This window comes from Tiliqua scincoides, chromosome 4 (genome assembly GCF_035046505.1).
Source record: "Tiliqua scincoides isolate rTilSci1 chromosome 4, rTilSci1.hap2, whole genome shotgun sequence".
NCBI lineage: Eukaryota > Metazoa > Chordata > Lepidosauria > Squamata > Scincidae > Tiliqua > Tiliqua scincoides.
Window position 1 is genome coordinate 63,740,405 of NC_089824.1, and position 26,353 is coordinate 63,766,757.

Here is a 26,353-nt window from a genome sequence, read left to right on the forward strand (position 1 = left end):
CTAACTACTCCACTTGGAAAAGATTTTTCTAACTGAGATTGAAATATAGAGAGGAGAGAATGGAAAATGAACTGTTGTACAGCTCACAGCCAGAGAGCAATAAACGAACAGGAAGCCCTGAGTTGGAAACACCCCTTGATTCTGTCACTCATTTGCTCACTTTTCCCTGAGATGATGAATAGCGGAAGGTGTGCAAGGGGATTTGGGGACAAAGCAGGCAAGCGAGTGTGAGAGCCCAAGGATAACTCCTGATCCCTTCTCAGAGAGGAAATTACAGTCTTCCTCTAAAACTACCTCTTGGATTAAAAAATATGCCACTTTGACAATGTCAAATACCCGAGTATTCTCACGAAACCTTTTGTGAACAATGGGCTGCTAGTACTGCAAGGAGCAGAAAGCAGAGCTCATTTCAAGCTCCTAGGTGGCCTTTTTCTGAGACTGGGTGACACTGAATTGCCATGCCAGAATAAAATGTTTCTCTTTGCTTTCTGGAGCTGAACAGCAACTGACTGTAGTAGTCAGGCTCTTTCACACAGGGATTGACTTCACAATAAACTGCTTCTACAACCAGTTTTATGATAGTGCCTTTCTTGACTTGTTGCATCTTCCCCACCCCCACCCCAACCTCTGAGTCGGGTAAGAAACAGATGTGGGGAGGAGAAGAAGGAAAGACACCAGACAGACCCAAAGTGGATGGGAGGGCCAGCAAATTGCTTTAAACGTTAGTCTCTCTCTGCTGCCTACATATCTACAGGCATTATATACATTTATACTTTGCCTGCATATCTGCTTTATGATTAAATCTTTTATGTTGATACTAGCAGGATCAGAACCATAATTCAGGAGTGGGCAACACATCTGAAGGTGACCTGCTTAGACTATCCTATGTGATGCTATTAATCCACGTGTGTTTAGTACATTCGTCTTTGCTTTCTTTTTCTGAAAAAAAAGTTCATAACAACATTGTGAGCTCATTTAGCAGCAACTTGCAAAGGAGTCATTAAATCTTTGTTTTTCCCTTGGGGGGAAAAGACACCACTGCAAAATGAAGTGCCATCTCATTGGGATGGAACTGCTTGAAATTAACAAACTTCAAGTCAAATGTCACCTTTACTTTGGCTTCCCTTTCTTGTTGTAAGGAATGTGACGTCATAGTGAGTCTCAGGTCTTACAGCCATGTCAACAGCACTCTTGACATTTCAGTGGATGACATTGGATCTGCACAGTGACTAGTCTTTGCTTCTCCAACCCACTTACAGTCTGATCCTATTCATGCCTACTCAGTTGTTTTAATGGGGCTCACTCCCCCCAAAAATAGGATACATGGTACACTTGGCACTAATGGAGAAGGGAGAATGGGCTCTTTGAAAAGATGGACACATTAATTTTATCTTTTTTTCCGTTCCACTGCCTCAACTCCTTATCTTTAAATGAATGGCTCAACTAAATAAGATGTTAAAAATGTCATCATCATCTATGTGTGCTAATAAAACAGGATTCCCAAGCAGATCTCATCTTTATATGGGACTGTAGCTGGAGTGGAAACCCTTTACCCCACCCCACTTTCCTAATGAAAATTGTCTTCCTAAAGAGGCTGTTTGCCCCCAAAGGTGTTATTGAAGCAAACAGCACCCATGATCCAAATCTGAGGAGAGATTTGGATCAAGAAAATGATGGGTGTACAAAGGTAAAAACTCCTTGTAACCACACCACAGTTCCCATGCAGACTGGTCCCACTGCCTTTTAAAGGAAAATCACTTAGGATATCAGCAGCTGCTTGATATCATGTCTAGATTGACCCTGAGCAAGCTGCCATACTTTTGGATGAATGACATAATTACTATGAAGCACTCTGCACATTAAGTGACACAGCAATGATTAATAATAATAAATCAGTTAAAGTGCAGCACAAAGATAATTAAAAAAGATCTTTCTGTTTAGATCTGAATTTAATTAAAGAGTAAGCTTTATCCACTCCATCTGATTGTATCCTTCTCAGCTTTCATGGTTAAGTGAAGAGAGCGAGTGAAAATTCCACAAGGTTTGTCAGTATTTATAACAAGGTTTGTGACTACTAGAGGGTCAGATTTTGTTTTATCAAACACTTCTCACTACAAGTTTTTCAAAGTGTTTTACACTGTAATGAACTTAGCAAAGATTGTGCACTAGACATGGTTTGTATGAGATGAACCTAGTTACGCAGCTAATGTGTGGATCAGTAGACAGTACAGAACTGTAACATAAAAAAAAATATGATGAAAATCTATTTAAAGTTTCTGGTGAACATGAAGGATAGATTTAGGGGGAAAATTCAATCACCTTTTACATTTAGTCTTTATTGTTGAGCTACGTTTTCATAGGATTGTCCCCTAGACTCACGTATTAAAGGGAAAGAAGCGTATTTTCGCAGGGTTAATCAAAAAGTTTGACACCTACAAAGGCGTAATGATGATATGTATTCATATTCAGCAAATGAGTGGAACTCTTCAAGAAACTTGTGCTGGATTAATGAATATTAAATGAAAATCAATGGAAGCACTTTTTCTTAGGGCCCAATCCTATCCAACTTTCCAGTGCTGATACAGCTGTGCCAAAAGGGCATTGCTGCGTCCTACGGTAGGAGAGCACTCAAGGACGCCTTCCTCAAAGTAACGGAGCATTTGTTAACTTACCTTGGGGCTGCATTGCAGATGCATCAGTGCTGGAAAGTTGGATAGGATTGGGCCCTTAGTTATTTCACTACAGCTATATGCGTAAGGCCCAATCCTATTCAGCTTTCTAGCCACCTATGCATCCTGCGGTGGGGTGGAGGGGCAGTCACAGAGCTGGAACAATTATCTATCCACAGAGGTACTTGAAAATAAAAACCAAGCAGAAAAGAGGGTCAATGGAAATGCTCAACAAGCATGTGGTTACAGCAAGGCCTCAATCAACTTCTGGGGTGGACTGAAAGGAAGTACGATTATAAATAGAAACTTGATCAGCCATGAAAATCAGCTGTAACTAAGATCAGTCATCCCAGAATGCCTGTCAAAATAAGGCAGTCTTACAAGGTTTCCTCTGACCAGGCAAAGATGAGCAATGGCAGATCTCAGCAGGGGGGAAAAAGAAGCGCAACAAGAATGTTCCGTCTCACCTGTCCAGATCTTGCATTCTCACACACGTATGTCTCATAGTATTTGGAAAATTCTGGTGCATATTCATTAACATCAAGAACTTGGATATAAACGTTTGCTTCTGATATTTGTTTGGGGTTTCCTAGATCAACAGGAACAAAAATAAGTATAATAAATGGCAATAAATAAATAAATAACAGTTCATACTGCATGTCATTTGTTCTTGTGGTATGCTTGCAAATACTGAATCTTGATATGCAGTTTAAGTTCTAACATGGTCCAGTTCAGCAATGGCAATTTTTGCCTACTGTGGAAATTGCCTCTGAAGAAAGAATTGTGCATTTACCTGAAATAATAAGCGTCGCAGACATGATTGTGTTACATATTATTGTATAAAGTAATACAAAAAAAGTTAATAACAGTAATATAACATGACCCATTGTGCTGATATAAGGAATCTTCCATTGCAGCAGAAACTTCTGTTTCTGACAAATGGTCTTTTGCAGAGAATTGTTGAGTACTCAAATTAGCTTAACTACCATCATTCACTCCCAGTTATTCCTTCTTTCCCTTTCATAAGCACAGTAGCAAATAGGAAGTTTCTGGGGTATGATTGCAGTGGCTAATATTGCTATTTCAACTTAATATTGGTTAAATAGCAGGCTGTGTGTTTATGTGCTTTTTCTTAATCGATAGGATCCATTTGTCCTACATTAAGAAGTTTGACTAGTCAGATCTCTTGGAGGTTTCTAAAATACCTTCAAATGCCATGATGAAAACAATGAAGTAAAAGAAAGGATAATTTCAACTGGTTGTCCTGTTGAAATCAATGAGAATGAATAAGCAGATAAATGAAATTTCTGATAAGCCAAATGCACTTTAATAAATGAATTCTGACAGGAATGAAAGCACAATCCAGACTGGGAGATTGGCCCCCTGCACTGGCTCAGGAGTGTCGCAATGTGCCATAAAGCACATTTGCGTCTCCTCTGGAGCAGGCTGGGCTGGCTAAGAGGCCTGCACCAGCCCATAGAAGCTGGATCTGCACTCAGGTGGGGTACATTTGGTTCAGGCCAGGCAGGCCCATGCAGGGGATGGGAGAGGGTGGTGGGAGGGTGTTCCAGGCATGGGGAGGGGGGATTTCTGAGCACCTCCATTAGCAATAGTCTAGTAGTTCTAAGTCTACTGTTCCCAGTGTCTGATATCATTTTAACAGAATTCTGTAGCAAAGGAAAGCTGAATTTTGCAAAGCCTTGGCAAAGAAAGAGAAGTGAGTCATGAGCATGACATGGGATTTGTGAACTGCAGACAAGTAAATCTGCAGATAGTTTTCTGCGGATATGGGGGATATTACTTCACAGCTGATTAATAACATTAAAATAACATACACTTGTATGCAGTCTGGATATCTTTAGTCAACCAGCTTCTCCCCATTGATATTCTTAGTCATTGAAAAGATGAGAACTAAGTGCACTGTAGACCCCTTTGTACAACTAACCCTCACTAGACTCCCACTACTCAGAGAGTACAAACTTGTTAAGAAGCCATAAGGCTGGAATCCCTAGGCACATTCAAAAAAAGTGAATTCTAATTCTAAAATTGGTTTTGAGTACTTGAAAACATTTCTTGTGGATTTCATTTGATCACCTTTAATTGCCAGAACCTAAAATTTTGAGTACGCATTTCAGATTCACAACAAAGCAAGTTTGGGCATCTTATCCCAAAGGCAAGGTGACCTGTAAGAGTGCGAAGAGGTCATTTTTATGGACTTTTTAGACAAAACTGACAGATGAGTTCTATATAAGGAACACTTTCCAAGTTTAATTGCAACTGCTTGGAAGTCCAACTGATATAGGCCCTGCTTTCACAATTAATTTGAAGTCTAGGTTTCTGCCCAGTGTTAAACCCGGGTTAATTTTATAGCAGTAAAAAAATCTGCTGTGAAATTAACCAGGGTCTAATTTAACACAAGATCTTCTATCAGGAGAGCAATTTATATGCTTCAGTGTAACTGTTACAGTTTCCATGCTTCTTTCTTTTTTAAAAATGAACTAATCTCTTATGAAATAGCAGAAGACCTTGGAGTTCAAACATTATTTAACTTCTCCCAAACCCATCATTTTAATAATGTTCCATAATGTAACAAGCAACAGTGACATAATGAGAAAGTAGCATATATGCTCAATTCAGAAAGAAGGATATTCGGAAGATAATTGCAATGAATGCATGCAGTTCCTCAAGCACGAGGTTTCGTAAATTCTTACTCACTTGATTCAGTGGCTGTAATAGTTATGTTGTGCCAAGCCGCTATCTCTCGGTCCAGAGGTTTAGTTATAATGATTGTTCCATTCTGTGCACTGATGCTGAACAATCTCTTTAAATACTTGCTGTGGACAATGGAATACCTGCACCCCAAAGGGAGAAAAAAAAAAGAGACTTCAGTAGACATTGAACAAAAAAGGTTCCTCCTGAAACAAGGACACATAAGCTATTGTCAGTGAAGAAAAGAGAGCTGCGATGACATGAATATGGATGTATGCTGCAGCTACTCAGAAATCATGAAAAATGTACACTGATAAACATTTAAAATTCACTGCTGCCAAGATCAAAGTGCTTCTTTTTATGAAACTAAATATGCCTCAGCCCTATATTAATGTGAACCAAATCTAAAATGCATTATTCATCCTTATTTCACAGGCAGGCGCACAGCAGGTGGATGACTCGATTGAAAAGAAACAGTGAAGTGCCACTTGTGAAATGACTAACACTGGCAACTAAGTCTGGATAGAAAAGTAAATTTATTTCATCACTGTTGGCTTGCGACAATGTCAAAGGGGAAAAAAGGAAAGCAAGGCAGGCAGGCAGGACCATCTTTGAGGTCCATTTTATTCCATGTCTTCTCCTTCCATTTGTATTAAACATAAAAAGGCAGTATTTGTGGCACCATAAAAAGTACCGTATATACTCGCCTATAGGACGAGAAATTTCTGCCAATAAATCAAGCTTAGATCATCACCTCTCCTTATCTCCAAGGTTGCTCAGGTGTCAGGGCAGAGGCGTCGCTAAAGGGGGGAGGTGCACTAAGTTTTGCAGAGAGCCTCCCTGCAGTGTACAAGCAGCTCCTCCCCTCCTCTTTGGAACCATGTGGGGGAAAACAGAGGCGAATGGCTCCAGAGGAGAGGGGAAGAGGGCCTTGCTGAGGGAGAGTCAGCATGGCTTCTGTAAGGGTAAGTCTTGCCTCACAAACCTTATAGAATTCTTTGAAAAGGTCAACAGGCATGTGGATGTGGGAGAACCTATGGACATTATATACCTGGACTTTCAGAAGGCGTTTGACACGGTCCCTCACCAAAGGCTACTGAAAAAACTCCATGGTCAGGGAATTAGAGGACAGGTCCTCTCATGGATTGAGAACTGGTTGGAGGCCAAGAAGCAGAGAGTGGGTGTCAATGGGCAATTTTCACAGTGGAGAGAGGTGAAAAGCGGTGTGCCCCAAGGATCTGTCCTGGGACCGGTGCTTTTCAACCTCTTCATAAATGACCTGGAGACAGGGGTGAGCAGTGAGGTTGCAAAGTTTGCAGACAACACCAAACTCTTCCGAGTGGTGAAGACCAGAAGTGATTGTGAGGAACTCTAGAAGGATATCTCCAGACTGGCAGAATGGGCAGCAAAATGGCAGATGTGCTTCAATGTCAGTAAGTGTAAAGTCTTGAACATTGGGGCAAAAAATCAAAACTTTAGATATAGGCTGATGGGTTCTGAGCTGTCTGTGACAGATCAGGAGAGAGATCTTGGGGTGGTGGTGGACAGGTCGATGAAAGTATCGACCCAATGTGCGGCAGCAGTGAAGAAGGCCAATTCTATGCTTGGGATCATTAGGAAGGGTATTGAGAACAAAACGGCTAGTATTATAATGCCGTTGTACAAATCTATGGTAAGGCCACACCTGGAGTATTGTGTCCAGTTCTGGTTGCCGCATCTCAAAAAAGACATAGTGGAAATGGAAAAGGTGCAAAAGAGAGCGACTAAGATGATTACGGGGCTGGGGCATTTTCCTTATGAGGAAAGGCTACGGCGTTTGGGCCTCTTCAGCCTAGAAAAGAGACGCCTGAGGGGGGACATGATTGAGACATATAAAATTATGCAGGGGATGGACAGAGTGGATAGGGAGATGCTCTTTACACTCTCACATAATACCAGAACCAGGGGACATCCACTAAAATTGAGTGTTGGGCGGGTTAGGACAGACAAAAGAAAATATTTCTTTACTCAGCGTGTAGTCGGTCTGTGGAACTCCTTGCCACAGGATGTGGTGCTGGCATCTAGCCTAGTCACCTTTAAAAGGGGATTGGACAAGTTTCTGGAGGAAAAATCCATTATGGGATACAAGCCATGATGTGTATGCGCAACCTCCTGATTTTAGAAATGGGTTATGTCAGAATGCCAGATGCAAGGGAGGGCACCAGGATGAGGTCTCTTGTATCTGGTGTGCTCCCTGGGGCATTTGGTGGGCCGCTGTGAGATACAGGAAGCTGGACTAGATGGGCCTATGGCCTGATCCAGTGGGGCTGTTCTTATGTTCTTATGGGAGGAACTGCTTGCACACTGAAGGGAGGCTCTCTGCAAAACTTAGTGCACCGCCCCCCCTCTAGCAACACCTCTGGGTCAGGGCTTTTCAAGTAAGTTTCGGCATCAGAGAAGCAATGCAAAGATAATTAGAGGGTTGTTAATCTACGGTAAATTCTCTGGAAAACTCCATCCAAAGTTTATTCTCTTCCTGAGAAAAGGACTAAAGGACTCATGCATTTAACACCAGGACCCACTTTTTAGAATGAGAATCTGTCAGGACCCACCGGAAGTTAGGCCACGACTGGAATTTACATCATCAAGCAGGAAAATTTTTCACAATCCGAGGCTGCCATCCTACCCACACTTACCCAGGAGTAAGTCCCATTGACTATTGTTAAAAGAGTATACATAGTAGCTTGTTAAAAGGACAGGTCTGTAGCATTCCCCCAAATGCAGTCCCATCCCATGGGAACATCAAGTCTAATATATTAAAATAAAATATTGAAATGAATGGGGACCCACCTGAAATTGGCTCGCGATCCTTCTAGTGGGTCCCTACCCACAGTTTGAGAAACACTGGACTAAAGGCTTCCTCACTGAATTTTGCAAATGCTGCTGCAGCATCTTTCCATTTTGCAAATGCTTGCATTTTGTAGAGTTCTGTTTTTTAAAAACCAGGATGTAATCCTCATTTCCATTTGAAACAAAGTCCCAGACTACAATTCAGTGCACCATTACTTAAGAATAACACCCATGGAAAGCAATGGATCTCCTTCTGAGTAAATAGGGTTGCAACTATATGCAGCTGCACTTGCTCACATTCATTCCTTGTTGCTTGTCTCTCTGCTGTGAATTGAATTGCACTTCTAGTTATGTGTTATAAGTTGTATGTTATATATAGAGCCTCTGGCTTAACTCACCAGGCCCCTTAAAGGTGGATTTGATTGATGGTTCTCCTGCAGTGGTTGCCAACCCTTTTCACTTGCATGCCCCTTGGCATATTATGTTTCAGCTTTTTAACTGTGCTGGTTTTCAATCACTGATTCATACATAAATTGATGACCAAAAACTAGCTCTTGGTGGGGCTTTCACAGCCAACTAGCTACCTGCCTTCCTGCTTTGCTGGCCCTGCAAGGCATTCTGGAGCACTGCCTGCCTTTTTCTGCCATTATTCAATTCTTTTTCAAGTATCCCTAAAGTGCCCTTAAAGTGTCAAGTGCCCCTGGAGGTACTGTTCTACTGGTATGTTGTTTACAGTGCACTTACTCTGATAGTGTTTACAAAAGGGTTATGAAAACCAGAATTTAAAAAGTTAATGAATACATCTATGATCTTTTAATATCTTTTTAATAAATTAGAGACTGTACAGTTCTTAGGTAACAATTACTGGTAGGTTATTTTTCAGGATCTGGCCTCGGGTAAAATCAGACAAAACTATAGTCAGACACCCCCCCCATAGTTTTAACCCCCCCCCCCAACTTATCTGAGGGTCACAGAACATTCTATGATTTGGTTCAAAACCTGCCCTTATCTGTGAGATTGACTTATAGGCTGGTATCTGTGGTAAATGCTCGCTTTGAACCTTTAGTAAAGCAGCAGAGAATTTTTGACAGCTGGGGGGATAGATCTCATTCTTTCTTCCTCCCCTAACTGAAGACCTGTCTCATAGACCACACTTACATACCTGAGCTTCAGGGGAATTGTCTTCTTTTGTGACCTCAATAGAAGAAGGAGCAGAATATGAGGAAGAAGATAGATCATTCATTTGGGGCTAGGTGAAGACTCAAGATACAGGAAAGAGCACATCAGATTCTGTTTCCTCCTATCACCTCCAATTCCTCCAGATCATTTCTTTTGGCCTGCTATTGTTTATGAATCTTGGTGACAGAAGCCAAGAGACCTGCTGGATCAGGCCAAAGGCCCATCTAGTCCAGCTTCCTGTATTTCACAGTAGTCCACCAAATGCCCCAGGGAGCACACAAGACAACAGACACAACTGCAGCCTGGTGCCCTCCCCTGCATCTGGCAATCAGAGGCAGCCTGCCTCTAAAACCAAGAGCTTGCAGATACCTACTATGACTTGTAACCTGTAAGGAACTTCTCCAGAAATTAGTCCAATCCCCTCTTAAAGGCATCCAGGCAAGATACCATAACTACTTCTTGTGGCAAAGAATTCCACAAACTAATATGATTGTGTTGATCCTGACCCAAGATGCGAACAAGACCAACCTCCCACCAGTGGGAGTTCTGCCAGTATCTAAGCTGGCCGTGTCTTTGTGCCAATGCCCTGGGCTCATTATGCCAGCAGGCCAGCTGCTGCTCTGGTGGAGCTGTTCTGTTGACATCCCAGGATATGCACCATGGTATATGCAACTCAGACTGATGTAGCACGCAGTCTAGGATTGGGCAGCAAGTACTATATACTCCAACACAGTTGTGTGCATGAGAGAAGAGTAAAAGTTTATATTCATTATTTGGAACAAAGCACATTTTCCATTTAATCTAATGATGAAGAAAAAGTTAATCAACGGGGATCTCAAACTATAGTTTGATTCTGCTTTGACACATCCTTTGTTAAGGAACTGTAGCTTGAAGAAACCAGTTTCTCAGAATGGAATGCAAGATTTAGAACACTGCTTCTGAAACAGGCCAGTAATTAGCAGAGCAATGACAGAGGGCATAAAACTTAAACTTTAGTAAGTGAAATCAGTGCGTTCTCAGAAGAAAGGCTGCAAGCTTGTAATACTTGAATGTCTGTGAGCTCCACAAAGTTAGAACACTTGCAAGTAAATTGGGAGTAAATTCATCAATACTATTTCCTGCCACTCCACAGCATGGCCCAATCCTATCCGCTGCCACCCCACAGCATGTAGCGCCACCAGTGAAGTAGATACTGCATGCTGTGTTGGGAGGGGAGGACTAATTTTTACTTACCTTTCCTGGGCCATCTGGTCGCCCCCCCACACCATGATTTTTACTTATCTCCCTGTGGGCAACCTGGCCTCCAATGGGTCTCCTTAGACCTACACCGGCTATTCAGCTTTTGTTAAGTTCAAGGAACCTCCAGGGGCATGTCAGGCAGGAAAAAGGGGAGAGGGTCTTGGTATGCCCAACTGCCACTGTGATCATCCCATCCTACTTCTGAACCACCCCTGGTTTAGTTTGCTCCTTCTCCTCCTATCCCAAAATTGCCCCCACCACCACTTTACCTGCTCTGCTGGGGCTTCTGGGAGCCTAGCTCATGCATGGAACTTCCAGCCATTTGCACCAGTGGCTACGAAGAGCACAAGAGAAGTGCATCTTTCACACCACTGGAACTCAGTTTATGCTGATGGATCATGAGATCTATCACCGTAAACTCGTTAGGATTGGGCTGATAATATATTATCTTGCACAATTATGTGGAGTTATGTGGCTATCATAGTCCTGATTTTCAAGAAGGGTAAGAGGGAGGACCCTGCCAGCTACCACCCGATAAGCTTGCTGAGTATTATCAGCAAACTTTACACTGGCCATCATTTAGAGAAGCTTAAATGCTGGGCTGATCAAGAAAACCTAATTGCAGAGGAATAGGCTGGTTTCAGGGAGGGCAGGGCCACAGATGGACACACTATAATCATGCAGCATTTGATAGAAAAATACTCTGGTTCTCTCTACGCAGCATTTATTGATTTGAAATCTGCTTTTGACTCTAGAGACTCTGCTCTTTGATTTCTAGAGTCAAACTGTGAAAGAAGCTGGAGGGTTTGTCCATTGATTGCAGATTATTATTTCTAATCTGTGCTTTATATTCTAACACATCACTTAAGGTGAGATGTTCCAGGTATGGACATCTCCCCAATGCTATTTCAATTTATAAGGGTGTAAAGCAGGGTTGTGTTCTTGGCCCCCTCTTATTTAACATCTATATAAATGGCTTGGTGGATCAACTGAGCTCTCCCGACTTCCACCCTGCAGCATTAGCTAACCGTAAGATATCTGTCCTACTATACGCGGATGATACAGTTATCCTTTCAAGGACCCCAGTGGGACTTAGAAGGGCCCTTAATAATTAGTTTTTTTTCTGTGAAGAAAACCAGTTGGCTATTAATTATCAGAAAACTAAGATTATATCCTTTGATAAGAGATCTAAGTGTAGGTCCTGGAGTATCAATACCCATAGGATAGAGCATCCTTATAAATATCTGGGTGTAATACTGCACTCCCCTGGAACTAGAAGCACTCATCATGAATTTGTGGCTGCAGCCGGTCAGAAGTCCGCAAGTGCAATAACTAAGTTCTTTCATGTTAAAGGTGGCCTTTATATTCCGGCAGCAATTAGATTGTATCTTGCAAAGATCTTGCCCCAACTTTTGTATGAGACAATTCTAGGTCCCTCCTCCTCTTGCTTTGCCCCACTTGAATGCAGGGCCTAGGAGAGGGGGGTAAAGGGGGTAATTTGTACCCAGGTCCAGGGTCAGAAGGGGGGCCCAAGAGCCAAAGGAGGGGGCCCAGAAATTTCCTGGGATCTTACATTTTTCAATCTCATCCAGATTTACTGCCCACACAGGATGAACATGGCAGCAACTACTGCCGAAAGCCACACACCCCAGGCCCAGGAATACATACATTCCTGAACAGTGTCACATCTGGGAGGAAGCTGGCCTTCTCCAGGAGCTCTTTGACTTGTGGATCTGCTTACAATGAAGGAGTGGATGGGAGCTCAAGCACACAGCTGCGGGGCTACAGCTGGTGCAGAAGTGGTGCCGGCTCCTATTGCCCCCCCCCACTCTGTTTCACCCCCTCCCTCTTTGGGAAGGGACCCCAAAGAAACTTGGTACCCCCGAAAGAATTCCTCTTGGAGGCCCTGCTTGAAAGTGTCCAATCCAAATTTTTAAGATCTATATTTCAAGTGTCCAGCTATGTGTCTAATGCAAGCTTACGTCTTGATTCTGGCCTGTTAAAGGTTGAGGCCAGAATTGCTTTAGCATCCATTTATTTGTGGCTCAATCTAAATTTTAACATCCAAGGTTTAACATCTTTGGTTTTAATTGACAATTTTCAATCTACCTGGCTCAAGGCGGTACATATGAAGCTGAGACACTTTGGGTGTTGACCAGAGATTGTTCTGGCAATGGACTTGATTCAGGCAAGAGTGGCTATAAAACAGACTGATGGACACCAAACAACAAGAAGATGTCAGCAGATATCCAGATTTTCTTGCTTCTGATGACACAAGATATATAGTTGCCCCAGCCACTTATCTCTCATTATTAGAGCTCCCAGGGCAGAGGAGAGCTTTTTTCTTAGCCAGATGGAGAGCACTTTCTTCGGCATTTGTTGAGCATTGCTTAAGATCCCCATATCTGAAAGGCTGTGTCCCTGTGGGTCAGGGAAGGTTGAGACAATCGAGCATGTTATGTTCTGTTGCACATTTTATCAGGGCATATGAGATAAGTTTATTATTCCCCTGAGCGGAAAATTCTTGGGTTTGTCACAAACAGAAATGGCCAAGAAACTTCTTACAGGTGCTAATCCTCAGCTTATAAGACCAAGTGCAAGTTTTTTGGTTGCTGCTTATAAAACCCGGATGGGCATTATTAACAATGAGAGGAAATTTTAATAGCTATTCTTTCTTATTTGTTCGTAATATTATGATGGCTATTTTACTGTATTTTAATGTTGTATTTTAATGCTGAATGTATTTTAATGCTAAAATTTTAAATTCCACCTGATGTATGGCGGTACTGTGTGTTTATTTCTGCTGGTCTTTGACCGTAACAATAAATACATACTTACTGACAGATCATGTGATCTATCACTGTAAGCTCATTATAGGATTGGGCTGATAATATATTATCTTGCACAATTATGTGGAGTTATGTGGCTATCATAGTACATTCTCAACTCTAGATTTAAAGAAAAATACTCTTCAGAGAGATACAAGAACCTAGGCACAGTTCCTAAACCACAGTTCTAGTTCTATATGTTCTGAAGAGTACCTGATTGGACTGTTGGCCTTATCCGGATCTTTGGCACTCACAACCCCTACACAAGAGTTGTTCATATCCTCTTCAAAAATCTGCATCACATATTCCTCTGAGGTGAAAACAGGAGGTTCATCAGCATCATCCACACTGATCTTTAGAACAGCTGTAGCTTCAAATGGTCCATCTTTCAGGAAGCGCTCATCTCGACGTCTGTTGACAGCTCTCACCCTAACAGCATATCGACTTCTGCTCTCATAATCTATTTTCTGTATAAGACAAAAAAGTGGAAAGTGGAATATTTTTCTGTCAGCATTAGGAAATTAATAATAGATCAATGTTAAGACTAAAAAGCAAGAAATAATGAAACACTTCATATGGGAATGTTTTGAAAGTAGTTACTTCCAATGTTGTTTTCCGGCAGTAAATATATATTAATTATTGACCTTTCCCTCATTTCATCTAACTCTTATGATCATGTTTACCCCTTGGGTTTGTGGAATTTTTGGATGTCAATTCTGTAGTATTGTGGTGGATTCAGTCTTATTTTTATCAATTTAGGAATATTTTAACACAGACAGCGGTGTTAATGCTTTTTTTCTTCTTTTCTACTTTGCTTCCATTTGATTCCTTCCAATGGTATGCCTTTCATCCTTATAGCATACTACCCTGGAAGCCTCCCCTAATATTAGGAAGGGAATTTTCAGGTGATGGTGGGGACAAAGGAGGAGCTTAAATGTTCTCATGTTCAAGTGGAGTAGCTGCATGCCAGACTAAATCTCTACCATAGTACAGGTCATGCCTCGTTATCCACTGGGGTTCTGTTCCAGAACCCCAGTGGATTTTAAAAAATCAGTGAATACCAAATCAGTGGGAAAATAGCTTTAAAGACCCACTTCCAGGTTTCTTACTCCGCCATTGTCACTCCAGAATACATTGGTATAGACGCTGTACTGCATTCAGTCACTAGATGGGGTGAATAATGGAATCTAGTGGAATGAAATTGAGCAGTTGGCAACCTTCAGTCTCGAAAGACTATGGTATGGAATGAAATTATAATTATTTAATAGCACAGAAGTGGGAAATTGGATTTTGTTGCTTTTTTCCTTGTTACAAGGCATTTAAAGGTGAACCTTGGTATCAGTGGTGACTCAAATTAGTGGATAACAAATCAGTGGATACCAAGGTCCCACCTGTATTTTACTATTCTTTAGTGTTTTTGGCTAGTTGGTGTTTTGCTACTTATTTGTTATTATTATTGTTGTTGTTGTTAATAGCCCAATCATTAATTAATTAATTTACCTGTATTAAATTAAATTAATTAAATCTTTAGGATACCTTCCATTGATGGAAACAGCATCCATCAGCAAAATGCCCTCTATCACTGTACAGCAGACACATCAATGTTGCATGCAATGAGGCCACCAGCATGAATAACGGGGCATACCACTGACAAGGTGAGTTTTTGGCAGGGGTGGGCAGGCAGGGGGAGAGGGAGGATTGGGATGGGGATCAGGGCCACCAGGGGATGCATTGGGAAGGGCAGGGAGCAGATATCAGTGGAAAAGATACAGTATTGGGGTAAAGAGGGACAGTTACTTTCCCCTAGTAAACATAAGAGAAATATGTGAAAAACTGCCGCTTCACCCATAGCAGCATTCATGAGTTTGGGATCGGTAATTTTTTTAAATAATAGTAATAATAATAATTACAGATTATGTATACCATGACAGGTATCCCTGTTTCCAGACCAAAACATGAAGGGCATGGGATGGAATATTGTGTGAGGGGAGGCTAACAGTGAGGGTGCTTTGGCGACAGTCTGGTGCATGAGACGGTTGTTTTCTAACCTTCAGATTGGCTTGGAAATTATACAGATTCTTCTCAATTTTGGAGGGAAGAAAATGGATCTTTTCCAGTTTAGAATTGTGAGTTGCAAGTGAGGTAAGCTTGAAGTGAGGTAGAATTGCAAGTGAGGTAAACCCGCCCATCTCTAAGAACATAAGAACAGCCCCACTGGATCAGGCCATAAGAACAGCCCCACTGGATCAGGCCATAGGCCCATCTAGTCCAGCTTCCTGTATCTCACAGCGGCCCACCAAATGCCCCAGGGAGCACACCAGATAACAAGAGACCTCATCCTGGTGCCCTCCCTTGCATCTGGCATTCTGACATAACCCATTTCTAAAATCAGGAGGTTGCACATACACATCATGGCTTGTAACCTGTAATGGATTTTTCCTCCAGAAACTTGTCCCCTTTTAAAGGCATCCAAGCCAGATGCCGTCACCACATCATGTGGCAAGGAGTTCCACAGACCAACCACACGCTGAGTAAATAAATATTTTCTTTTGTCCTAACTCTCCCAACACTCAATTTTAGTGGATGTCCCCTGTTTCTGGTGTTATGTGAGAGTGTAAAGAGCATCTCTCTATCCACTCTGTCCATCCCCTGCATAATTTTGTATGTCTCAATCATGTCCCCCCTCAGGCGCCTCTTTTCTAGGCTGAAGAGGCCCAAACGCCGTAGCCTTTCCTCATAAGGAAGGTGCTCCAGCCCAGTAATCATCTTAGTCGCTCTATTTTGCACCTTTTCCATTTCCACTATGTCTTTTTTGAGATGCGGCGACCAGAACGGGACACAATACTCCAGGTGTGGCCTTACCATCGATTTGTACAATGGCATTATAATATTGGCCATTTTGTTCTCAATACCTTTCCTAATGATCCCAAGCGTAGAATTGACCTTCTTTACTGCCACTGCACATTGGGTTGACACTTTCATTGATCTTTCCACCACCACCCCAAGATTTCTCTCCTGATCTGTCACAGACAGCTCAGAACCCATCAGCCTATATCTAAAGTTTTGATTTTTTGCCCCAATGTGCATGACTTTACACTTACTGACATTGAAACGCATCTGCCATTTTGCTTCCCATTCTACCAGTCTGGAGAGATCCTTCTGGAGCTCCTCACAATCACCTCTGGTCTTCACCACTCGGAAAAGTTTTGTGTCGTCTGCAAACTTAGCCACCTCACTGCTCACCCCTGTCTCCACGTCATTTATGAAGAGATTGAAAAGAACCGGTACCCAGGACAGATCCTTGGGGCATACCGCTTTTCACGTCTCTCCATTGTGAAAATTGCCCATTGACACCCACTCTCTGTTTCCTGGCCTTCAACCAGGTCTCAATCCAGGAGAGGACCTGTCCTCTAATTCCCTGACTGTGGAGTTTTTTTATTAGCCTTTGGTGAGGGACTGTGTTGAATGCCTTCTGAAAGTCCAGATATATAATGCATGCCTGTTGACCTTTTTGAAAGAATTCTATAAGGTTTGTGAGGCAAGACTTACCCTTACAGAAGCCATGTTGATTCTCCCTCAGCAAGGCCTGTTCGTCTATGTGTTTTGAGATTCTATCTTTGATGAGGCATTCCACCATCTTACCCAGTATAGATGTTAGGCTGACCGGCCTATAGTTTCCTGGGTCCCCCCTTTTTCCCTTTTTAAAGATCAGTGTGACATTTGCTATCCTCCAATCTTCTGGCACCGTGGCCATTTTGAGGGATAAGTTGCATATTTCAGTCAAGAGATCAGCAACTTCATTCTTCAATTCCTTAATAACTCTTGGGTGGATGCCATCAGGGCCCGGTGACTTATTGATCTTTATCAAAGAGGTCTGAAACATCTTCTCTTTTAACCTCTATCTGACTTAATTCCTTGGTCAGGAGGGGCAGTTCGGGCAGCGGTATCTGCCCGAGGTCTTCTGCCGTGAAGACAGATGCAAAGAACTCATTTTATTTCTCTGCCACCTCTAAGTCTCCTTTTATCTCCCCTTTCGCTCCCTCACCATCCAGAGGGCCAACCGCTTTTCTAGCGGGTTTCCTGCTTCTAACATATTTGAAGAAGCTTTTATTATTCCCCTTAATGTTGCTGGCCATGTTGCTGGCCTCATAGTCTCTCTTGGCCTCCTGTATCACATTCTTATATTTCTTTTGCCACAGTTTATGTTCCTTTTTATTCTCCTCATTAGGGCAAGACGTCCATTTACGGAAGGAAGCTTCCTTGCCCTTTACAGCCTCTCTAACTTGGCTCGTTAGCCATGCGGGCACCTTCCTGGATTTAGTGGAACCCTTCTTTCTTTGCAGTATACACCTCTGCTGGGCCTCTATTACTGTTGTTTTAAGCAGCCTCCATGTACTCTGGAGAGATTGGACTCTTTTTACCTTCCCTTTCAACCTCCTTCTAACCAGCCTCCTCATTTGAGGGAAGTCCGCCCGTCGGAAGTCAAGGGTTTTTGTGAGAGATTTGCCCAGTATTCTTCCCGCGACGTGCATGTCAAAACGGATTGCAGCATGATCACTGTTCCCCAATAGCTCCATAACACTGACATTTCTAACCAGGTCCTGTGTACCGCACAATATTAAATCCAGAGTCACCTGTCCTCTGGTGGGCTCCATGACTAGCTGCTCTAAGGCACAGTCATTTAGCATGTCAAGGAATCCGGTCTCCTTTTTGTGACCAGAACGCAAATTGACCCAGTCAATATGAGGATAATATGATCTCTACAAACAACATTAGAAGAAATAAACATATTTAAATCCCAATCATATCAAGAACTTACTGCAGCGGATCTCATGACCTGTGTCCTGTTAACGTTAGCCTTGTTGAGGTATCACAAAAGCAGCGCTACAATTGCACAAGATGGAACTGCTAGTGAAAATGGCCAGTGCATGTGCCAAAATTGCCCAGGTGCTCTGATGGCCCAGGTAAGGTGGCAAAGGAGCAGTTTGTGGGTGGTTCCAGGAAGGTTTGGGTAGGGAGGGCCAGGGCAAGGAGTGGGCTGAAGAAGGTGAATTCTGTAGCAAAAATGTATGCCAGATCTCCCATTTTCCAACCTGCCCCACCCCCTTCCTTCCCTTGGAATTATGCCAGCTCCATAGCTGGAGACCCATAGGTGGCCAGAAGGCCTGCCAAGGGGTGCACACCACTCATTGGCCTTCTGGTCAACCACCATAGCATGGAGTGCACTCAGTTGGCATGCCTGCATGCTATTAGCATAGGGCGGGGGGATAAGATTGGGCTGTTAGTCCTGTCTGTTTCAGCAATGTCAGTACTATTTCTTTGTTGTATAATACTCGACATCTCACCTTGTTCAATATGACAATTCCTTCTTGGGTGTCATTGTTGGTCAAGATTTGAAAGATGTGAAATTCGTCTTTTTCTAGGGTATAATCCATTGCTGCGTTCTCTCCTATATCACTGTCATCTGCCATGATTTTGCCTACAATGGTGCCTACAGGTGCTGCCTCCGAGACATGCATTTCATAGAGATCTTAAAAAAACAGCCATGAGTTAAGAAAAAGTAAAACCGCCAACAAATTGTTGAATATTAATGTGATTGCAGTGAAAGATAAGCCACTACAGATGCTGAAGATTGACTAGCTATAAAAGAATTGACATCAAATGGTTTCCCATTATCTCTGCCATATTCTCAGGTTATGACATTGAGGACCAATGTTGGCATTTTTTGTTCTTTTTTGGGTGCTGAGAAACCCTGAGACACGGTCCAATGGCCACTGCCATTTTTTTCCCTAGGTCCATTCACAGGGCATTCTGGATAAAGATTCATGGCAACTACTAGGAATTAGATGCTGAGATGAACTCCCCACTACCAAAAAGGTGGCAGAAAAACTGAAAGGGGGGGTTGAAGCGTGGTTGTCTGCCACCAAACAGTAGCAAACTGTTCTTTAAACTTCTTTAGGATTTCTTTTCCCCAGCTTGAACTTGTCTCCTGTTTTATGCACTGCCAAATTTTACCACATGGTTCATCAGTCATTTCAAAAGTGTCACATCTGTGAAGTGCATGCCTTAAAAAAAACAAAAAACATTTTCTTAGCTCAAACCTCTTTATTTCTGTTGGCTTTCAATGTAATGCTTATCTAATTAAAACAGCAAATGGAGGAACACAATTGGCATTGGAATGTCTTAAAGCCCACCTTTGTCTCTACTGTGATTTCATCCTGTTTTGTATTTTTTTGTAAAGGAGAAGTTGGGGGAAACCGCATGCATTTATGTACATGTGTGCATTGACACGAAAATGTTAATTCCTGAAGCAAATTTTTCCTAGTGATTTCATTGTGCAGTGCCAATCAAGGAATTGTAATAAACACTCAGTATAGGTATGTACCGACATAAAGCACTTGTTTTCAAATGTTCTGAAACCCAGAAGGCTTTTTCTAACTCTCATAATGCAGTGATACACTTTGATGCTCCAGTTCAATGTGTTCAATGAGCAGATTGTGACATAAGAACATAAGAACATAAGAACAGCCCCACTGGATCAGGCCATAGGCCCATCTAGTCCAGCTTCCTGTATCTCACAGCGGCCCACCAAATGCCCCAGGGAGCACACCAGATAACAAGAGACCTCATCCTGGTGCTCTCCCCTACATCTGGCATTCTGACTTAACCCATTCCTAAAATCAGGAGGTTGCGCATACACATCATGGCTTGTACCCCATAATGGATTTTTCCTCCAGAAACGCGTCCAATCCCCTTTTAAAGGCGTCTAGGCTAGACGCCAGCACCACATCCTGTGGCAAGGAGTTCCACAGACCGACCACGCGCTGAGTAAAGAAATATTTTCTTTTGTCTGTCCTAACCCGCCCAACACTCAATTTTAGTGGATGTCCCCTGGTTCTGGTATTATGTGAGAGTGTAAAGAGCATCTCCCTATCCACTCTGTCCATCCCCTGCATAATTTTGTATGTCTCAATCATGTCCCCCCTCAAGCGTCTCTTTTCTAGGCTGAAGAGGCCCAAACGCCGTAGCCTTTCCTCATAAGGAAGGTGCCCCAGCCCCATAATCATCTTAGTCGCTCTCTTTTGCACCTTTTCCATTTCCACTATGTCTTTTTTGAGATGCGGCGACCAGAACTGGACACAATACTCCAGGTGTGGCCTTACCATCGATTTGTACAGCGGCATTATAATACTAACCGTTTTGTTCTCAATACCCTTCCTAATGATCCCAAGCATAGAATTGGCCTTCTTCACTGCCGCCGCACAATGGGTCGACACTTTCATCGACCTGTCCACCACCACCCCAAGATCTCTCTCCTGATCTGTCACAGACAGCTCAGAACCCATCAGCCTATATCTAAAGTTTTGATTTTTTGCCCCAATGTGCATGACTTTACACTTACTGACATTGAAGCGCATCTGCCATTTTGCTGCCCATTCTGCCAGTCTGGAGAGATCCTTCTGGAGCTCCTCACAATCACTTCTGGTCTTTACCACTCGGAAAAGTTTGGTGTCGTCTGCAAACTTAGCCATTTCACTGCTCAACCCTGTCTCCAGGTCATTTATGAAGAGGTTGAAAAGCACCGGTCCCAGGACAGATCCTTGGGGCACACCGCTTTTCACTTCTCTCCATTGTGAAAATTGCCCATTGACACCCACTCTCTGCTTCCTGGCCTCCAACCAGTTCTCAATCCACGAGAGGACCTGTCCTCTAATTCCCTGACTGTGGAGTTTTTTCAGTAGCCTTTGGTGAGGGACCATGTCAAACGCCTTCTGAAAGTCCAGATATATAATGTCCACGGGTTCTCCCGCATCCACATGCCTGTTGACCTTTTCAAAGAATTCTATAAGGTTCGTGAGGCAAGACTTACCCTTACAGAAGCCATGCTGACTCTCCCTCAGCAAGGCCTGTTCGTCTATGTGTTTTGAGATCCTATCTTTGATGAGGCATTCCACCATCTTACCCGGTATGGATGTTAGGCTGACCGGCCTATAGTTTCCCGGGTCCCCCCTCTTTCCCTTTTTAAAAATAGGCGTGACATTTGCTATCCTCCAATCTTCTGGCACCGTGGCTGTTTTGAGGGACAAGTTGCATACCTTAGTCAAGAGATCTGCAACTTCATTCTTCAGTTCCTTAATAACCCTTGGGTGTATGCCATCAGGGCCCGGTGACTTATTGATCTTTAATTTATCAATGAGGTCTGAAACATCTTCTCTTTTAACCTCTATCTGACTTAACTCCTCGGTTAGGAGGGGCCGTTCGGGTAGCGGTATCTGCCCGAGGTCTTCTGCCGTGAAGACAGATGCAAAGAACTCATTTAATTTCTCTGCCATCTCTAAGTCTCCTTTTATCTCCCCTTTCCCTCCCTCACCATCCAGAGGGCCAACCGCTTCTCTGGCGGGTTTCCTGCTTCTAACATATTTGAAGAAGCTTTTATTATTCCCCTTAATGTTGCTGGCCATGCGTTCCTCATAGTCTCGCTTGGCCTCCAGTATCACCTTCTTACATTTCTTTTGCCACAGTTTATGTTCCTTTTTATTCTCCTCATTAGAGCATGCTTCTAAAGAACCTCTAAAACAGAGAGACTGGGCATCTAAATGGTCAAAGCAGATCAATGTCAACAGGTGCCAGGTGTGAAGTGATGCATGTTGGAGCAAAATCCCCAACCTCACATAGAGAGCGATGGGGTCAGAGCTGTTGGTAATGGATCAGGAAAGAGCGCTTGGGATCATATGAATGTCGACCCAGTGTGTGGCTAGTAACCCTCATCACACTTGTTGGCAGCAAATTTCCCAGATTCACGTTACGCTGAATGAAGAAGCACTTCCTTCTGTCCATCCTCAGTCTTCCACCCTTTACTTTCATTGGATGACTCCTATTTCTATTATTGTACAAGTGGCAGAATATTTTTTCTCTGACTGCACCATATGTAGCTTTCATACATGTAGCTCAGTACCCCTGCTATTAGTCAACTGTAATCTAAACTTACTGCCCAATCCTATTCCCCACCATTGGTACTGATGCAGCTGTGCTGATGGAGCGCCTGCTGCATTCAATGGAGCATGTGTAGGGGAAGGGGATGATTGGACAGTAAAAATTGCCTAGTTTAAAAAATTGCAGATTGTCTATGGGTCTCATTGGACGTAAGCCAGTCATTTTGCTGGCATATGTCCAAGGAAAGAAGAGGGGTGGGGCAGCCTGTGAAAACAGATAAGATGCCGTGCATGCTGGTGCTACAAAGATCCACTCCCTCTCTCCTCCTCCCTGCCCCTGCTTTACCCTGATCCTCTGCGCTCCCTCTGCCCTCCCCCTCCCTGCCAGGACATGCCTATGCCCCCAACTTACTGGTGGGAGCAGCAGAGGCCTCTGGAGCCACTGCTGTGCACTTCACACCACTGCCTGTTTGCGGCAGTGGCCCAAAACTGTGCAACAGCAGCCTGATGTTCACACTGCTGGAGATTGCCGTGTCTTTCTGGAATACAATTTCCAACAGAATTGGGGAACCATAGGATTGGGCCCTAAAAACCCAAATCATGTAGCCTTTCCTTATAAAGTTTCAGCTCCCTGAGCATTTTGGTTGCCCTCTTATGTGCCTTTTGCAGCTCTACAATATCCTTCTTGAGATAGTGACCTCAACTGTACAAAGCACCCCAAATTTGGCTGTGCCAAAGATTTGTATAATATCAGTAGTTTTATTTTCACACCCTTTCCCAATGATCCCTAGCATGGAATTTGCCTTTTTCACAGCCACTACCTCTGCTTTGGTTGAGCCATTCATCACGGCACCAAGATCTCTTTCTCGCTTCGTCACCAACAGGTCTGCCCCAAACACAATTTAAAATCCACTGTGGTAAAGTACAGATCTGTGTTATTAAACAGCCAAGTGTGCCTTATTTTTTTCTGAGATGCAGCCTGCTAGATAGCACAGAGGTGCTTTGCTTCCCAAGTTACACATTTTATATTTATCACTTCATTACTTGGGCGTCGCTGGATTTTTGTCCCCCATGAAACCTAATTTTATGATTGTCAGTATATCAACAGTAAGAATGAAAACCTAGGCTGCTATCCCCTAGACAAAACTACTTTAGATTAGGTGTTCTACAGTAAGGGTTTAAATCAGAGATTCTCAAACTGGAGCATCATGATGCACCAGACTGAGGAGCTCTGGTTTTGTCCCTTTAAGAGGCGGGGAAGAGGGAATGCAGCAACGAAATTCTTAGGATCGCACCATTGCCAGGGGCTTCATTTTACTCAACACCAGCAGCAGTAGCCTCCCAGGAGAGCCCTACAGAAGCCTCCACAGAAGCCTCCTCAGGCCTCCTCCTCAGGCCTCCCTCCCACGCTCTAAAAATAAAGATTGTGACCCACTTATGATTTTGCAATCGACAAGCAGAAGTGGGTCATGATCTTTATTTTTAGAACTAGGGGAGCCCTGTGGGGGTTTCCATGGGGCTCCCCACACCCCCTTTAGGAGGCTGCTGCTGCGGGTGAGTAAAATGAAGACTGTTGCCCCTGGCAGTGGTGTGATCCTGGGGATTTCGTTGCTGCATTTCTCTCACCCCCGTGAGGCTCCCAAATTCCCGGAGAGATGGGGAACTACCGGTTTAAATCAATATATCAATTATATGAGAGATGAGACATAATAGGGACATGCTGCATGAATTCTCATTCCCACAAATCCATACTCCCTTGTACTGGAAGAGCTGGGAATGCAGGCAAAAAGGTTTCCACCATGGCTAACCCTCCAACATTGGGGTGATGGCAATTTTACTTGCCCTCATTGAAACTGGCTTCACAATAATGCGTATGACCAAACATAGCTATACAAGCATGCTGAAGAGGCATTACAAAATCAGATACTAGTGCACTTGAATAGATAGAGAACAGGAGAATGGGGAAAACCCCACATCTGTCTCTCTCGTGCTCTTTAAGCCCACCCCCTGTCCACCATACCTGCGGTGTTTGTTTTCATAGATGAAGAGCCCAATCCTATCCAACTTTCCAGCAGCGATGCAGCTGCAGTGCAGCTCCAAAGTAAGGGAACAAGCATTCCCTAACCTTGATGAAGCCTCTGTGACTACACCCCCATCACAGGAAGCATCACATGCCCCATTGGCACAGCTGCATCTGTGCTGGAAAGTTGGATAGGACTGGACTCTCAGGGTTCTGCTGTGATTAAGGATGCTGAATGTCCAGAGTCCCTAATCAAAGGGAGACCTATCTCAAAACACTGTATTTATCTATACCAGGGGTGTCCAAACTTTTTGGCAGAAGGGCCACATCATCTCTCTGACATGATGTTGGGGGCTGGGGAAAAAGAATTAATTTATATTTAAAATTTGAATAAATTTACATAAATGAATATGTTAGAGATGGAACTTATATGAATGAAGGCCTATAAATGACTGCGCAAAGCAAGGCCAGGCTTTCTTTTGCTGCCGCTGCTGCTTCACAGACATGAAGCAGCAAGCACTCAAGGGAGCCCTTGGCCCACAGCTTGCGCAAGAGGTCAAACAGTCAGCCCTCACACTGAGAGTAGTCATGTTGGGCCAGTGAGGGCTCCAACAAGTCTCCAGAAGGCTGGAGTCTCATTGGAGACTAAGGGCTCCCCGCAGGCCAGATTGGAGGTCCCCAAGGGCCGCAAATGGCCCCTAGGCCAGGGTTTGGGCATCCCTGACCTATACAGACAAATGCTGTAAGTATGGGGCAAGGTAAAAGAACACGGTGGGGATGGCATGCTCCCATGTCCCTGGTACATTGAACCTTGGTTTACCATACCTGAATAGAACTGTCACAAAGGTTACAGCTTCCCACCATCATTCCAAATATTGGAACAGACATGACAGTGAAAGTCTAACTTTTTGTAAGTTGGGAGCACAGTTATATACTGATGCTGTGTTTTCTGATGACAGTTTCCATTGGGACAGCTAATAATACACATTACAATAATACACTATGAAGACTATATTCTTTGGATTGGCTGCCAAAAAGATGAGAATTTCAATCAAAGAAACACATTTCATGTAAAACATTGCTGGTTTTTGTATGAGAGAGAGAGCGAGAGCTTGGAGCATGTAACAAATGTATTCCCCAAATTTATAGGACTGTGTGAAGCCTGAGTTCTCCCACAATATTTCTGAAATGAAAGCCAGAAAGCATTATACTTACTTTCTGAAAATCTGGGAGGGTTGTCATTAATATCAGATATTTTGATAGTCACAGTTGTTGTCCCTGATCGTCCACCTGTTTGGCCAATCATGTCACTGGCTTGGATGATTACAAAGAACTGATCTTTTGTTTCTCTGTCCACTGGAGAAGATGTTCTTATCACTCCTAAAAAGAACATATGTTTAATGTCCAAACATGTGTTTTATATAACACTCCTCTTAAACATTCAGAGATGGTAAGGTTGCAAAAAAGAGGATAGGATCCGGTGCATACTGTCACCACAGGATGCACCACCTCCAGTAGCCTCCCCAACCCTGTTCCTCCCCTCCCCACCCCTATTCCGCCTTTCCCAACCTCCTCCCTGCCTCTTCTGCCATTTTAACTTCCTCAGCACACTGCTGGAGTGTTTTTTTTTTATGGCCGGTGTTGACTATTTTACGGCAGTCCACACTAGCGGAATTTGAGTTCCACTGCTGCCCAGGCCCATTAGAATTGGGTCATCAGTTATAATTTTTCAGCATTCCTAGAACTTGTAATTGTAAAAATCCGTACATGGGGATTTAGAAAGCTTGCCTATGTAAACTGCCTTGAATTAAATTTGGAGGAGAAATCCAATGACAAAAAAGGCGGTATATAAATACTGGTATCATCATCATCATCATCATCATCATCATCATCATCATCATCCTTACAATGACTATGAAAAGTATGACTGTCTTTTTTTTTTTTAAG

At 43.2% G+C, this 26,353-nt stretch overlaps 1 protein-coding gene across 1 annotated transcript in view; it reads right to left on the reverse strand.

The window, feature by feature from the left end:
- The window catches only part of CDH19 (cadherin 19), a 54,825-nt gene that overhangs the window by 17,994 nt on the left and 10,478 nt on the right, over positions 1-26,353 (reverse strand). Inside the window, exons 4-8 of the mRNA XM_066622793.1 lie at positions 25,622-25,786; positions 18,799-18,983; positions 13,667-13,920; positions 5,385-5,521; positions 3,137-3,258 (exon numbers count right to left, since the gene is read on the reverse strand). Coding sequence (XP_066478890.1) covers positions 3,137-3,258; positions 5,385-5,521; positions 13,667-13,920; positions 18,799-18,983; positions 25,622-25,786 — 863 coding nt within the window. The remainder of the gene's footprint in view (positions 1-3,136; positions 3,259-5,384; positions 5,522-13,666; positions 13,921-18,798; positions 18,984-25,621; positions 25,787-26,353) is intronic.